This window comes from Desmodus rotundus, chromosome 3 (genome assembly GCF_022682495.2).
Source record: "Desmodus rotundus isolate HL8 chromosome 3, HLdesRot8A.1, whole genome shotgun sequence".
Classification (NCBI taxonomy): domain Eukaryota; kingdom Metazoa; phylum Chordata; class Mammalia; order Chiroptera; family Phyllostomidae; genus Desmodus; species Desmodus rotundus.
The window spans coordinates 144,405,807-144,423,230 of NC_071389.1; the positions used below are offsets into that span (position 1 = coordinate 144,405,807).

A 17,424-nucleotide genomic window follows, 5' to 3' on the forward strand; every position below is an offset into this window, starting at 1 on the left:
TTGTACAAGATGTTCATGTTTAAACTGAACTGAATCTAAAATTCTCAGAGGAAAAAATCTGTTTTGCCTCTTTCTCTTAAAATTCTCTGTTGAGAATTTACTTTTATTAATAGAGACCATATTGTTATTAGGGTTATTCTTTAGTGGCAATCTAAATAATTTTATAAACCCAATAATTTTATTTTTTCCATATAAAATTGGAGAAGTTTCAGAAAACAGACTTTGTGAAAATGTCACCTGCATGTGACTATTTCCTTCCTGATCACCCTGACTTCATAAATTATGTAAATTTTTTGAAATCTTATCGAGCTATTTAAATGACCGTTTCTTTTAATGAGATTGCTTCACCAGAAAGTCTAAAAATGTGCTCTATTTTCTCATTCTAATGAATTAAAGTGAGAAATTAGCTGTCTCTAAAAGTTTTTGTTTCAGCACATTTTTTCCATTCAAAGTGATTTACAGCAACCTACATCCATTAACTAGCCTGCATATTAGATGCTTATTTTGGTGCATGTAGATGATACTTTATTTCTGCTTAGAGGGTATAATGCAGACTCTCTAGCGGGCTAGTCAAATTGGGTAAAAACTATTAAGTAGGAGTGTATGGACACAACCAAAATTTCAGAATCAATGAGACAAGTCAGAATATAAATAAAAACTGAAATTCAATGGAGAGGAAACCTGATACGTACAAATTCAGAACTTAATGCTAAATTTACTCTCTCTGCAGCTTAAGTGTCAGATTCAATTGTTTTTACATATGTCTTATGTCAACACAAGTATATATAGATTTTTTTGAAAAATTAAAACTTTTTTATACAATGTAGATAACTTCCCCTAATAGCTGTTTTTGTAGTTTATATATGCTGCATCATTTTCATATTCATTGATTACCTTAAAAGTAAAAATTAAGACTAACATTTCCGTTGCTAAGCAAGAAGAGTAGTTTCACACACATTATGTCATTTAGTCTTCCAGGGCTATGTCATAAGGCCTCCAGGGCGCGATTTTGGGCATGAACAAACCAGTTCTTTGAAGGTGAATGGACTTGTTTAAAGGTTCACTCAGTCCAGTGCAGGTGAAAATAGGCTGGGACTGAGGTATTTCAGTTCCAGAGTCCCTGTCCTTTCGAGGCTACCAAGCATTGTATGTGGGGACAGCAGTACACTTCCTGCATTTCTCCACATCGTTGGGAACTGCGGTCTGTTGCACGGGTGGAACTCGATACAAAAGTCACTAGACAATAGTGTTTCAGGTCATGGTCTCTGAAAGCAGACTGCCTGGCTCTCCTCTCTGGTGTCTGCCATTACTAGCTATATTGTCTTGGGCAAGCTACTTAACATTGCTGTGGCTTGGTTTCTGCATCTGTAGGTTGAGGATAATTATAGCTTCCCCTTTAATGGTTTCTGTGATGATAAAATAGGAAAACGCTTGGCATACAGTGAAAACTCAATGAATGTTAGTAATTACCATTATTCCACACATTGTCTCCGGAGTGAATGAATTATTCTTATGTACAGAATGTGATATGCATAACTGTGCTCTTATTAGCCTAAGGCCAGCAACCTCTACTCAAGGTGAATGATTTGCATAAATATTATTCTGTTGTGAACTCATTTTTCATAACGCGATATTTATAGAGGAATAAAATGTGACCATATTAACTTATATAAACATGTACATATACATATAATTATGTGTATATATAATATTTTTAAATTATGCATGCTTACAAATGAAATGCTATTTAATTCAGATTTTGCCCCCTTATGGAGAAGTTCTTATCAGTAGGTAAAAAGTCATTTGGAAACAAAATAGCACTTGGAAAAAATGCCTTATAGGACTGCATGCAAGAATATAACAGTCATAATAGCTTTGCAAAACATTTAGGAATCTTAAGATATGGTTTAAGTGGCAGTTGCCTAAGGCCATGTTTCTGGGGCTTTATAGGGCCAGTAATTCCATTGTCGAAATAAAGCATAAGTATAATAAGCTCCGAAGGCACAGTTAGGACTGGGTAAGGCTTGGTATCCCTATATTTATAAGAATTAAACTAATGTGTCTCTAGTGTTGTTTTACAAAAGTGAAGGAGGCAACTTTGTGTTTATGCATCATGTCTAGAGAGGGAAAAAGAGCATAATAACAAAAAGTTGTTTATTTTTTTAACTTGGGAATTCTGACTTAAAAAATAAAAAACAAATCTGTTTGTTCTTTTTTTTCATTTAAATCTTCTCCAGGGGGTCTTGCATCATTTTATTATGATGCCGGCAGATTGTCTGTGAAGCCTGTTTTGTCATTTCGGAAAGACCTAATTGCCTATTTAGGTTAGTTTATCGTGAGCTCTGTATGAATTTGTGTAGAGAATTCTAGTAACTGCCTAAATTTCTTAGAGTCTCATTGAACTTTTGAAAGAAAACCACAGGAGTTACTTTTACCTTCTTAAATTGTTTACCATCTATTAAACACATACCACATACTGAGCAGTTTACAGGAAAAACTAGTCTGGCTACAAGAATTCGGTTACCACAAGAAGTTAAGATGCACGAGACAGATGAGAAAACTCTATTGTATGTCCACACATGCTATGCTAGGTGAACTAAATTCTGCTAGAAAATCCCTTTTCCTGTGCTGAGGCATCTCCCTTCACTTGGCCTATCTACCCGCAGATGTAAACACTGGAACAGTCAATATTCTCCCTGCCTGTGCCTTCAAACTGCATCAAGATCATCCATCTCTCCCCATCCATCTACCTACCTATCATCTATTCTGTTTTTAAAAGGTTTATTATCCTTCTCAATAAGCTTTACAGCTCAGTTTTAATAAGAACAACAAAGGCTGAGAGATATTTTTCACCAAATCCCATTTACTAGAAAACAACACCTGTGTGTCCAAGTATTTTATTTGTAAGCAATGATGAGAAAATTTCAGGCAGAAAAGCCTTGTGTCTGTTAGACCTGCTCTTCCTGGTCACCTTTGTTATTAATCTCTTAATATTTAGTACCATGTTCTCTGAACGGGGCCAGGCCTGTCTGTCTTCCTGGCGTAGCTCCTACCTTATCCTTCTCTTCATTATGTCACGTGGGCATCACCTCACTTCCTTTCTCTTCCAAGAAGATGGAAGCGCACTTTCTTCACCAGAGCTCTGACATACCAAATTTAACCAATGCGGTTATCCAATTGTGGAATAATTCATTATAATCCTTTGAATTATATAATTAAGCAGCTCCCTTTTCCACATTTATTCGTCATTGACTGAAATAAAGTTGAACAATCCAGGTTTTGAGAGATCATACTTAACTGAACTATCCTCCAACTAATGTATGTGGGAAATATACTGAACCATCTAGGAAGCTTTAGAAAGTGCTACTGCGTAGCCAAGGTAGACTAAGTTTGGGGGCAGTAACAAACAACCTCCCAATTTTAGAGGCTTATAACAACGGAAGGTTTATTTCTCATGCGTAGGTCCCTAGTGCTTGGTGGGGACGCTGTTCCATGTCTCTCCACTTGGGGACTCACCTCCATATAATCTCCATTATCAAGACATAGTTGGTTGCTCTGACTGGTAGGGAGATCTGTGGTGAATTACACAGTAGCTCTTTTTTAAATTTGTACTTTATTTTTAGTTACAGTTGACATACAATATTATATTAGTTTCAGGAGTGCAACCTAGTGATTCAAAATTTATACAACTCATGAAGTGATTCCCCCAATACGTCCAGGACCCACCTGACACCATACACAGTCATTACAGTGGTGTTGACCATGTTCTCATGGTGTACTTTACATCTCTGTGACTATTCTGTATCCACCAGTGTGTACTTCTTAATCCCTTCACTTTTTCCACCCAGTGCCCCCAACACCCGTCCCATCTGGCAACCGCCACTTGTTCTCTGTAGCTGTGAGTTTGTTTCTGTTTTGTTTGCTTACTTTTTATGTTTTTCAGATTCCACTCATAAGTTAAATTATATGCTATTTCTTTCTGACTTATTTCACTTAGCACAGTAACCTCTAGGTCTATCCATGTTCTTGCAAAAGGTAAGGTTTCACTCTCTTCATGACTGAGTCATATCCCATTGTATATATGGGCCCCGCCTTCCTAAGATGGGCACTTGGGCTGCTTCCACATCTTGGCTACTGTAAATAATGCTGCGGTAAACATAGGAGTGTGTATATCTTTTCAAATTAGCACTTTGGATTTCTTTGGATAAATACCCAGAAGTGGGATAGCTAGGTCAAGGCAGTTCTATTTTTATTTTTAATTTTTTTTGAGGAAGCTACATACAGTTCCACAGTGGCTGTACCAATTTACAATCCCCTAAACTGTACATGAGGGTTCCCTTTTCTCCACATCCTTGCCAACTCTCATTTGCTGACTTATTGATGGCAGCCATCTTGCAAGTGTGAGGTGAAATGTCATTGTGGTTCTGATTTGCATTTCTCTGATGATTAGTGATGTTGAACATATTTTCATACGTCTATTGGCCATCTTCTTGGGAGAAATGTCTATTCAGGTCCTCTGCTTATTTTTATTCAGTTTGTGTTTTTTTGGTGTTAAGTTCTATGAGTTTTTATATATCCAAAATATTAACCCCTTATTGGCTATATCATTGGTGAATATGTTCTCCCCTTTAGTGGGTTGTCTTTTCCTTTTGTTGATTATTTCCTTCACTGCGCGAGTACTTTTTAGTTTGATATAGTCCCAGTTGTTTTTCTTTTTTCCCTTACATGAGAGATACAATTTTTAAACAAATGTTTCTAAGAGCTATGTCAAAGAACTGACTGCCTACGTTTTCTTCTAGGAGTTTATGGTTTAAGGCACAAGTGTCAAACACAAGGCCTGCGGGCCGAATCCGGCCCTCCACCTTGTTTTGTCTGGCCCGGCACCTTATTTCTACCTGGCGGCAGTGCTGAGCAACTTGCCCCTGGTTAAGGAGTAGTTACGTTTACACAGTCCTAAAATTACATCTGGCCCTTTGAAGGCAACTGTGAGGCTGATGTGCCCCTGGTGAAAATGAGTTTGACACCCCTGGTTTAAGGTCTTACACTTAAGTTTTTAATCCATTTTACGTGTAAGAAGAAGGTGTGGTTTCATTTGTTGCCTGTGTCTATCCAATTTTCCTAACACCATTTACTGAAGAGACTGCATTCACCCCTTTGTATAATCTTGCTTCGTCACAGATTAATTGTGCACATAGACTGATATTTTTGCTGCTTCTCACGAGCGATTCATACTACTTAGCTTTCATTTCATTGGCTTTAGCAAGTCACATCACTGCAATCTAAATTTAATGGGGTGGAGAAATACAGTACTACCACGTAGCCAGAAAGGAGAGAGCCATAAATACTTATTTGGTGAACAGCACTGGTGACTGCTACAATGACTTTATCCTCTTATTTTTTTTCTTGTCAAATTCTGATGTGGCATTGGGACAAAAAAACCCAGATAAAATGTTTTCACCTGTGATTCTTTTCCAATGTATGATAAAATCTTTCTTATAACCAAGGTGAAATGACCTTGTTGCTGAAATGATGACCTTTGTTTGCCCTGGGCTGCCACAGCACTGTGGAGGACGACAGAGCCCTGTCCCCCATCAGACTCCCTCTCTGAAGCTGTCTCAGCTCAGCGCTCTGCCTAACAGCTTCACTCTCTGAAGGAGCCCGGCCAATATCTCATCTCTAACCTGGCTTCCATTCAAAGACTCGCAGGATTAAATCTCCTCATGATTAACATCTCTGTTTCCCTAAATCACTATAAAAAATCTAAGCATCCCAGGTAATGTGTCATCGCGGAGACGTTTGTCCCCATCCTGCTCTGTAATTGTACCCCGTCTTCCACTCCGCCGTGTCCTCCGCACTTCACAGAGCACGCCATCAGTCAGCCCTGGGCCAGGCCATCGACCACTCCTCGGTAAATTTACTTTTCCTCTTCCTGATATATTTACTTCATATACTCTTTTCTATTCCCACACATCTCTCATATTTCATAGAGAAAATAGGTGAGGAACTGATCCACTCACAGCTACCTGCCTCTCTATCTGTATATCGCCCTTGACTCTGGGTAAATGGATTAAGTGTCCCCACATCAACCTAACACCAATCCCTCTGGTGCCCTAATCTCAATTCCTTTTTCCTTCTTAAAAACACTTTTTTCAGTTACCCATTTTCTCTCCTAAATTGAGTATGTCTCTCTACCAGATCAGTCCGGGAACTAAGCATGCTGTTATGTCATCTGTTTCCTTCTTCCCTTCAAAGAAAAACTCCAGGAAAGAAATTTTTATAATTGTCTGTAGAATTCTACATTGCATTCTATACTAAACATACTTCAATCATGACTATTTTCATCAGGCCACTGAAAGGATTTTTGCTAAGTTCAAACGCTAGCAATGGTAAAAGCCAACAGAGTGCCTACTAAGAGGCAGGAAGTGTTCTAAATATTTTATACACGATAAAGCATTTACTTCTCAAACAGGCCCTATGAAGACTGTGCTGTTTTTATCCCTCTTTTAGACATGAAAAACTGCTACTCAGAGATATTAGGTAACTTGTCCAATGTCACTCCGTTGCCCTGTGAGGAGCTGAGATTTGAACCCAGTTACCCTGGTTGTGGAGTCTATGCTCTTGACCGCGGCATCATATTACTTTAAGGGATTATCACTTCTCTTTATTTATTGAAGCTTCCAGCAGCTTTTGACGAAGCTGATCAATCCTTCCTGCTTGAAACATTTTTTCTTTGCTTTCCCATGCCTTTATTTGGTGTTCTTTTTCTTGTACGTCATATGTTGCTCATCTTTTTTTTTCTTTTTTTCCGCTGCTTGCACCACTGCAGATCTAGGTTTCAGACACTCGTTCCTTTATTTGTCGGTAACCTTTCCACGGTAATTTGGTTTAGTCCATGGCTTGAAATATCACCTGTTGGTTTAGACCTCCTGAGTGTGTATCTGCAGCCCATTTTTCTTCCCGAAGCTCTGTTTCATAAATGGTGTTGCCTGATTTATATCTCTGCTTGAGTGTCTTAAAAGGATCTCACCGTTCACACAGACAAAAGAGAACTATAGATATCCTAGCCCAACCTATCTTTTGTCAAATTCCCTTTCCTCCAAGATTTCTCTATCTACCTGCACCACCAATGTCTAAATCTCAGGGCAAATTTAGGAATAATCCTCCATTCCTTTCCCCCTCACAGCTCACAGCTTTCCCTTAGCAAGACAAACCAACTCTACACTGAAATACCCCTAACCTGCTACTTCTCTGCAAGTCTGCTGCTGTTAGTCTAGTCCAAGTTCCATCTTTTATCACTTATACTCCACAAATCTCTTTATAATTCTTTTCCCTGATTCCATTCTTGCTTTCTTCAGTCCTTTCTGTAAAGAGCAGCCTGAGCAAACTTCTCAGGCATTGATGAGATCATACCATTTCTACCCAAAGACTTTCCCTTGCAATGAGAATAAAATCCATCTCCTTACTGTGGCAAAGTAGCCCCTACATGATCTTTCTACATTTCTGACACGTTTCCCTGAACCTCTCAATTGTGCAATCACACTGGTCATCTTGCTGTCCTGAGAACATGGCATGCTTTGCTGTTCCCCATTCAGTACCTTGGCCTTGCTGCTCCTTCACTTTGGAATGCTCTTCCTTTCCTAGAGCTTCATAATGGAAGCTTCCTTCTCTTCACTGAGGTCATCATTCATGGACCTCCCTAGAGAGGTCTTCCTTGAGACTCTTGCTAAAATATACACTCCATCCTTGCATAATTACACTCAGTAAACATACTGTATTTCCTTTAAGGTGCTTAAAAACCTAGCACTGTCCTATGGAATCATTAACTTAGGTATTTATTATTTGTTTTCTCCAGAGGAATACAAGCTCAGTGAGGACAGGGTCTGTGTCCCTCTTGTTCGCTGGTGCAGTCCCAGGACTCAGAATTATGCCCCCTGTGTGGTATTGACAATTAAAATGTGACTATAGAAAGCAGGGTAATGAGTTGTGTAACACAAAACATTCAATCAATTAAAACAAATGGAATCACCCTTAGACAAAGTATTTTTCAGAGCACGAGGGGATTGGAGCAGAAGTTTGGCTTTTAAGTTGTTAGCTTTTGTATCCATAGCTTTGTGTTTGAATCAAACATAGAAAAATCCCCTGTATATACAGTGACAGAAAAATCTTTGTGACCTTGGAAATGGCATTTGCTTCCTGAAAGTTCTTTTGAGGATTACATGTCAAAACTATACGTCATACCTGAGTTTCTTGGACTTACATGGAGGTATGAGTTGGACAATATGTGTGATATGCTCTCTCTCCCAAGAAAAATCTAAGCAAGCTAGCTAACCTGAATTATTACAAAGGGGTTCGTTCCTCATCTCCCAGGGAAAATAATAGAAATGCATAATGTATTGATTTCATTTACAGTGGGTTTCAATATCTTTATAGTATTAAAAAACTTCAGATCTCTACTTTTTTCTATTTAAATTTCTATTTTTATAGCAATCATGGTTTTAAAACTTCTGAAAGTATAGTGTTTCAACAAATGATTCGAAGCTATTTTTATTTTTGGCAGGTGAAACTTTTGCTTTTGCATTTCACAGTAGGGTTAATACTTTGAAGAAGAAATGCTGAAAAAATAATGGTGACAGCAAACTAGAACCTTTTCCTCATGTGATAAGTCAGGTCCAAAAATTTCAATCACCCCAAATTTCACCCTCGTGGCCTTCCTGCAAGGGGAACAAAATGGGCAGGGAAACTCACAGCTTTATGGACTGGGTCTCTAGTCTAGGCATAAAGCCACCCAAGTTTTGGCTGTGCTTGGTGCCATTTGGTGGCAGTTGTCCCCTCAGGCAAAATGGGAAGGAATGATATTTGGGTCCAGAAACTGGCTGGAACTTTTGGGAAAATAATAGCAATGTAAAGAATCCACCAGTTAGTTCATTTCCAGGGAAAGTGTGCAGATGAATACCAAGGCTGAGGATCCCCCCTTCATCATCACTTTTGAAAACTGGTGTTCTGCCTCACCTTATACTCACCCCCGGAAGCATATAACCTTTATATGAACCCTTTGGAGTATACCTTGCTCAGGGATTTAACTTACTTTGATTAACATGTTGAACAAAAAGCTGTAAAAAGAAGTCACATGGGAATAAATAGGTTTTTGATGGCACCAAATATTGCCTCTATATTTCAGACTCTTCTAACAGCTTATTTTAATCTAGTCACTAATTGTTCCTGCTTCACCAAGCATTTACTGACAGAAATGGTCCTGCCGCATTTAGCAAAGAAATAAAATCTGCGTTATGGAGTCAGCATCATTGTATTTCCAGTTTCATGCATGGTGGGTCCCTTATAGAGCTATATTTAATGCACTTCTAATTAAAAAGAGGGAGGAAGTGTCCAGTGCTTTCTCATTGTTGTCTCATCTTTTGTTTTTGTTTGTACAGCTCACCATGTTAAAACGGGCACTTGCGAGGTGGTGGCTCTCCACAGATGCTGTAATAAGAACAAGATAGAAGAACGGTCACAAACCGTCAAGTGCTCCTGCTTCCCCGGGCAGGTGGCAGGCACCACGCGAGCTGCTCCGTCCTGCGTGGATGGTGCGACCTTTACATTGCTCATTGCGGGAGTATAGATGGGGACTGCGTAGGACGGGAACCCCACTGTAATGCTGTTGAGTATGGCCAATTCTGAGGGGCCACATTATAAATTATGTGGTTGATATGAGGGTATTTGGAAGGAGGTCTAAGATCTTATGCAGTTTCGTAACAAAAGGCATTATAATGAGGTTCCAACAAGTCTATGTCCTTCTTACTTTGATACCATGAACTATTGACCTGTCTGCAGAGAAGAAAACAGATGACTAAATAGTATGAATTTGTAAACCCATGGACGGTTCTTAAAAATGAAAGAAAATAAACATCATACACACGAGAGAATGTTTAGTTGTAAATGGAATTTACATAAAATGTTGGCTATTATAAAGAGGCATCACAATATTAATTTCTTTACTTGAATATTCCCATAATTACAATAGGATATGTCTTTATATGGGCCATTTAGTTGCTGCTACCATAAATAATAATTTCAGTGCTGATATCAGCATGGTACATTTCTGGTGATGATGGTTACTGCCCACGTTAAAAAAAAAATTGCATTAACTCTAATGCCCTCCTGATTTTCAGCCTACTGTGGAAAATATAACATCTATTCTAAAATATTTACTCTAAATTCTTCGGGGGCTTGTTTTCTTATATGTTTATGTAAATCAGTGCATGCGTACATACAGTTTCCTTCAAATATACTTGTTTTCACGTAGCCTATATATTCACATGAAAAACTCTTTAATAATGTGCTTATAGTTTACAATACTATATTGTACATTTAAAACCTTAAAATGGTGGATCTCATATACAGTATTCTTACCACAATGAAGTAAAATTAAAAATTAAAATGATTATTATATTCAGAAAATCTTGATTTAGCTTCTTTGGACAAAAATGAAGCAGACCTCAAAACCCAGTCTACTCACTGGTGGGAAGAATTTGTGGCTCAGTTTTTCTTTAAATGTGCAGAGAATTAGCAAACCCAAATGGAAAAACCTGACTCAATTTTTCTGTCTCCTGTAGCTTCAATAGTGGAACAGAAGTGGTGGTGTCACATGCAGCCATGTCTTGAGGGGGAGGAATGTAAAGTTCTTCCAGACCGGAAAGGATGGAGCTGTTCCTCTGGGAATAAAGTAAAAACAACGAGGGTAAGTGGACAGCCAGCTTGGAGAGCAAAATGCCTCTGAATTAACAAAGCGTGGAGCGTGTGCAATGGAGCGTGTGCAATGACACCTGTAAGTGGTGGTTGTAGAATTAGAGCGCAGTTTTCCATGGTACATTTTTTTCCATTTTCTCCCTTACTCAATTTTTTCATAGCACATTGGTACTTCATTCAGAATAACATCTATAGCTTGCCATCAACTGTCATGTTATCTAATAAACAAACACCGTTTGTTCCTTCATGAGATACTGACTGACAGTAATGTGAAACCCCCAAGGGTACGTATTAAAAATGCTGGGAAGGAGACTCGATCCCTTATTCTTGTCATGGGTAGTTATCTGAATAGATTCTCAAAGTAAAATGATTTTGCTATATATATGACTCAGTAAAATTTGCCAACTAAGATTCTTTCATGTTTATAAAGGTAATTATTTTGATCGTCATGATTTCTTGATCAATAAGTAGTTTTCCGATAGAATGTAAGCCTCTGCATGGGCCCATTTAATTGATGTTGCCATGAGTAACGGAAGTGCTCACATGAGCGTGGTGCATTCCGTGGGTCGGTATGTAAAGATTGCCCTTTAGATGATGTGTTTCAGCTTGCGATGACTGGCTTCTGGGAAATGGAAGACAAGTGAAAAATAGCATTATTCTTTAACTTCCTAATTACCTCAATGCATATTCCGGACTGGTAGACTTTAAATGCTTTTCTGTGTAGCCTCATCTATGAAAGTTCTGCCTTGTTTACTTTCCCCTCAGAGCAAAAAGCAAGACAATTGATTCGAATTGAATAATTGAGGACTAGAACAGAATAATGGTACAAGGGGATGTTTTATTAAAGAAGAAAAAAGGTACTGGTTAATTTATGATATTGTTTAGCAATAGCAGTTTTTAAGAAATCTTTTTGGGACATATTCAGAAGGATCATTTTATAATCCCATCAGATATGTAATTCCATCTACCAGGTAATGATTGTTCAGGCACAGAAGTAACCAAATTTTCCATATCATAAATAACTTTATATTGTGTCAGATTATTTGTGACTCTAGCTTGTTGACCAAATGCTGGCACACCATTCCAAAAATCCACAGAGTACACGATAAGTTAATTGAAATGATTGTACCATTCTGTTAGTTAGCATATAGTATAATCCATATAGATTTATTCAAAACATCTGGCTATACACAGTTCCTTATAAGCTATTTACAACATGAAAATGTATTTTCCTAACACTATGAATTCTTAGTCCAAACTAGCACGCATGGAAAGTCATTGATGTTTTGAGATCCTAAAACAATTTAAAAAAAATAGTGAGTTCTCTACAAGTAAATTTTTATGTTTTTATTACTTCAGTGGATATGAAAAAGCATTTTTGGATACTTAAAACATATGCCATATACTGAACAAAGTGCTTAATGTGAATTAGCTCATTTAATTCTCTTAGTAGCCCAGTGAAGAAAATGATGTCTTCTTTTTACATATGAATAAATCAAAACTTCAAAATGTTCAGTGACTTTCCATGGTCATATAGCTAGTTAATGCAGAAGCCAGGATTCAAACCACACAGTCTCATTCTAGACCTAATTTCTTAACCTGTAGTTTATACTAGATAAGTTATTCTTATAATAGTGATACAAGTTTCCTGTAGTTCTTTTCATATGAGGTAGACCTTTAAAAATAGCTTTTAACATATTTGACCTTGGAAATAAAAAGGTCAAGATGATGTGGTCTAAATTATCATGTAAATTGTTTTAGAAGTGTTGGTTCCCTCCTCGCTGGGCCTTGTTCTCAATGGTCCAAACTTCAAATTAAGTCTCTGTGTCACAGATTCTTCATAATGTAATAAAACAAGATGGATGAGCTGAGAACTCATGAGTCCTCAAAGACCACATCTAGACCATCTGGTTTGTTTAAGTTGGGTTACACTTCCTGTTTTTTAAATCTATTTTGCCCTGGAGAAAAGCTGTTAATGGAGGGCCTCATTAAAGATATTATAGAGAGAGAGGATTTATACAATAATAGACGTTTGGATTAAATTACTCTTAACATTCTTCCAATTCTGAGAGTCCATGTTTCTCATTTAAAACGGAAAAAAATCATATAAGAGAAGACAAGAGGGCATGAAAGAAGGAACACCCTAGGTACAGTCAAAGTAAATTGTCTTTTTTTTTTTAAACTTAACAAGAAAAATGTTGCTGATGAAAATGAAGCTTCTTAGACACTTTTGACAAAAGGAACATCATGGCATTCCATATGCCTGGGCAAAAAGATGTGCAATTTTGGATGTTAGTCTAGCTCACAAGACAATCTATCCCCTCAGGGGATTTATCTAAAGAAGCAAGGTTTTGAGGAACTGCCAGTCAAGATGGTGGGTTGCCTCTTCTCACAACTACATCAAAATTACAACTAAATTATAGAACAACGCTCATTGAGGACAAGTCTTTCAAATAAGGATATAAAGAAACCATAATGAGACATGGAATGGGCAGGTTCCACCCCACAGTGTGGCAATTAAGACTCAGGAGGTATATTTTAGCTGTGGAGGTCCCCTATAAGGAGCAAGGGGTCCCAACCCCACGCTGAGCTCCCCAGCCTAGGGCATCAAAGCCAGGAAGGAGAAATGCCATATCATCTGGCTGTGAAAACAAGCAGGGATTGTGTCTGAGTGAGATTGAGGGCTTCTGGAGTACCAAGCATTGCTCTTGAGGGGCTGCCATGTGGTCTCACTTGTGCACACACTCACTGGCTTTGGGCTCCAGCACAGAGGCAGCAGCTTGAAAAGTGCCAGCAACATATGGGGAGGACCTGAATGAACTAACTTGCGGGTGGGAGCTGGAGGGGTGGCGGTCAGGGCAGGCCCCTCCAGGCACCAAAGTGCTATAAGACACCACTGCTCCTTTTTTGAGCCCTCCCTCAATATAGCTGGTAAGAGCCAAATATGAGCTCTCCAATAACCTGGCTAATACTGTTTGCCCCACCAAGGTGACTCCCCGAGACTCCACCCTACCCAGCTAATATGCCTGGCTCAAACTGCTTCCAGTTGCTTTTCCAGAGGAGCAGCCTGACTTGGCTCATGCTATATACTTTCCTGAAAGGACCACAAATCCAAATAAGCAGCAGCCAACCTCGACATGCCCTATACTTCTTGTTAAGTGGCCCCAAGCACAACGTAAATGATGACTGGTCTCAACTTGCATTACAACTTGCATCAGGTGGCCCCAAGCCTGGAATAAGCTATGGCCAGTATTGGCTGGCCCCAGGGTGACCACTGAAGGATTCCAGGCTTGGCACAAGTTGCAGCCAGCCTTGTTTCACAGCATAGTCTCTCCCAAGCCTACCAGAAGCAGCAACCAACTGCAGATCATGCAGATCAGCAATCAACTGGTAGCTCCCAGCAGATAGACCCAAGCTGGGCACAAATGGCAGCTGATCTTGGCCTGCACCAGAACCCCTCCTCAGAAGTGGTAAAACCAACACATCAGATGGCCACCTTCAGACCACACCACAGCACCACCCAACCAGCTCCACAAATGACATAGCCAAAGGACAAACTCCTGGTCCATGGGATCAGCACCTGCACAACAGCTTGCCTGCTGTAGTCGTTGTTAGCCCATACAGCCCGTCAGCATGAAGGTCAGGCCCACCCACTGAAGTGCCAGTAGCAATCAAGGCTAAATTACAATGAGAGGACACACACAAGTGAGCACCTGGAGCACTTGGCTCAGGTGAATAGGAGAATATGCTACTGGGCATCACAGGTGACTCTGCCAAGGCTGAGAGATGTAACACATCTACCTAATCTTAGAAACAAACACAGGGTGTCAGCCAAAATGAGTAGACAAAGAAGCATGTGCCAAATGAAAGAAAAGGACAAAACTCCAGGAAAAGAACTAAATGAAAGAGAGATAAGCAATCTCCCAGATACAGAGTTCAAAACACTGGTTATAAGGATGCTCAATGAACTTAGGGGAAGAATAGATGAACTTAATAAGAACCTCAACAAAGAGATAGAAGCCATCAAAAGAGCCAGTCAAAAATGAATATAATAACTGAAATGAAGAATACATTAGAGGGAACCAACAGCAGATTAGATGGAGCATAGAACTGAATCAGTGACAAGGTGGCACAAAACACCCAATCAAAACAGCAAAAAAAAAGGGGGGGGTGCATTTTAAGGGATCTCTGAAAAAATATCACAGGGATACCAGAAGGAGAGAGAGAGAGAGAGAGAGAGAGAGAGAAAGAGGAAGAGAGAAAGATTGAAAAAATATTGGAAAAAATAATGACAGGAAAGTTTCCTAACCTGGTGAAGGAAATAGACAAATAAACCCAGGAAATGCAGAGTCCCAAACAAGATGAACCCAAAGAGGCCCACGCCAAAACATATTATAATTAAAATGCCAAAAGTTAAAGACAAAAAGAGAATCTTAAAAGTAGCAAGAAAGAGCAGTTACTTACTTACAAGGGAGCTTGCATTAGGCTGTCAGCTAATTTTTCAACAGAAACATTACAGGCCAGAGGGGATTTGCACGAAATATTTAAAGTAATTAAAGAAAAGATCTACAACCAAAGTTACTCTATTCAGCAAGGCTATCATTTAGAATCAAAGGAGAGATAGTTTTCCAAAACAAGAAAAAGGTAAAGGAGAGCATCACCAATAAACCCGCATTACAAAAAATATTACAAGGACTTCATTAAGTAGAGATCAGAAATATGAATTAGAAAATATAGAACATAAAAAAATTCTCACTGACAAAGGCACACACTTAGAAATAAAGATCATACAAAGGGTAAAAGGCATGTGTAATTACAGCACTATGGGATACATATAAATGAAGTAAAAAAGTGCCAAAAACATGAATTGTAGGTGAGTAAAAATTGTAGTGATTGTAAAATGTGTTCAGACTTAAGTAACCATCAATTTATATACGAAGCACATGGTAACAATGAACCAAAAATCTACAAGAGATATACAAGAAATAAAGAAAAATGACACTAACGTGACACTGTAGAAGGTCATCAACATATAAGACAGCAAGATTATAAGAAACAGAGAACTACAAAAACAATCAGAAAACAATAAAATGGCAATAACTATATACCTATCGATAATTCCTTTAAATGTAAATGGACTGAGTGCTTCAATCAAAAGATGTAGGGCAGCTAAATGGATTTAAAAAATGAGACGTGTACATATGCTGCCTATGAGACACCACTTCAGACTGAAAAACACAGACTGAAATTAGAGGGATGGAAAAGATATTTCATGCAAATGAAAATAAAAAAAAAAGCTGGCTTAACAATACTTAGACAAAATAGATTTTAAACCAAGGGCTGAAATAAGAGAGAAAGACCATTTCATATCAAGATTAATGCAACAAAAGGGTATAATTCTCATAAACATCTACACACCCAATGTTGGAGAACCTAAATATATAAAGCAAATATTGACAAATATTGATAGTAATACAGTTAGTAGGCTGCCTTAACACCCCACTGACATCAATGGGTAGATCATCCAGACTGAAATCAACATGGAAAATCAACCGTAAGTGACCTATTAAACCAGATGTACTTAATTGATATGTTTAGGACATTTCACCCAAAAGCAGCTGAATATACATTATTTTCAAGTGCACATGGAACATTTTCCAGGATAGACCACATGTTAGGCCATAAAATGTGTCCATGAAATTAAGAAGGTTGAAATGTTGAACATCTTCTCTAATCACAATGGTATAAAACTAAAAATTAATTACAAGAATAAAACTAAAAAATACTCAAACATGTGGAGGCCAAATAATATTTTACTAAACAATGAATTGGCTAACAGCAAGATCAAAGAAGAAATCAAAAGATACCTTGAGGCAAATGAAAATACAGTGACCCCAAAATATATAGGACACGGACAAAGCAGTTCTAAGAAGGAAGTTCATACCACCACAGGCCTACCTCAAGAAATAAAATCTCAGATAAACAATCTCAAACTCCTAAAGGAGTTAGAAAAAAAAGAACAGCCAAAAGAAGAATAGAAAAAACCCAAAGTGGACATAAACAAGGAAATAGTGAAGACCAGGGCATAAATAAATGAAATAGATCGAAAAAAATGGTAGAAAAGATCAATGAAACCAAGAAATGGTTCTTTGAAAAGATGAACTAGAAATCTTTAACCATGCTCATCAAAAACAACAACAACAAAAACCAAGAGAGGGCCAAATAAATAAAATTGGAAATGAAAGAAGTGACAAACAGCACCACACAATATAAAGAACTATAAAGAAATACAGTGGCCAATTATATGCCAACAAATTGGACACTTGGGAAAGTGGATAAATTCCTAAAAACATACAATATTCCAAGAATGAATCAAGAAGACACAGAAAAAATCTAAACAGAGTGATAACTGATAATGAAATCTAACCAGTAATCAAAAAATTCCAAACAAACGCCCTGGACCAGGTAGCTTTACAGGCAAATTTTAACACATTCAAAGAAAGAATTAATACATATTCTCCCTTCCAAAAAATTAAAGAGGAGGAAAGGCTGCCAAACTCATTTTATAAGACCACCATTACCCTGATACCAATACCAGACAAAGATACTACAAAAAAAAGAGAAAATTATAGGTCAATATCCCTGATGAACTAAGAAGCAAAATCCTCAACAAAATAA

At 38.1% G+C, this 17,424-nt stretch overlaps 1 protein-coding gene across 3 annotated transcripts in view; it reads left to right on the forward strand.

Moving 5' to 3' along the window:
* The window catches only part of TAFA2 (TAFA chemokine like family member 2), a 425,687-nt gene that overhangs the window by 373,369 nt on the left and 34,894 nt on the right, over window positions 1-17,424 (forward strand). For all 3 annotated transcript variants that reach the window (XM_045184791.3, XM_053921750.1, XM_053921751.1), the window contains exons 3-4: window positions 9,432-9,584; window positions 10,614-10,738. In XM_045184791.3, coding sequence (XP_045040726.1) covers window positions 9,432-9,584; window positions 10,614-10,738 — 278 coding nt within the window. The remainder of the gene's footprint in view (window positions 1-9,431; window positions 9,585-10,613; window positions 10,739-17,424) is intronic.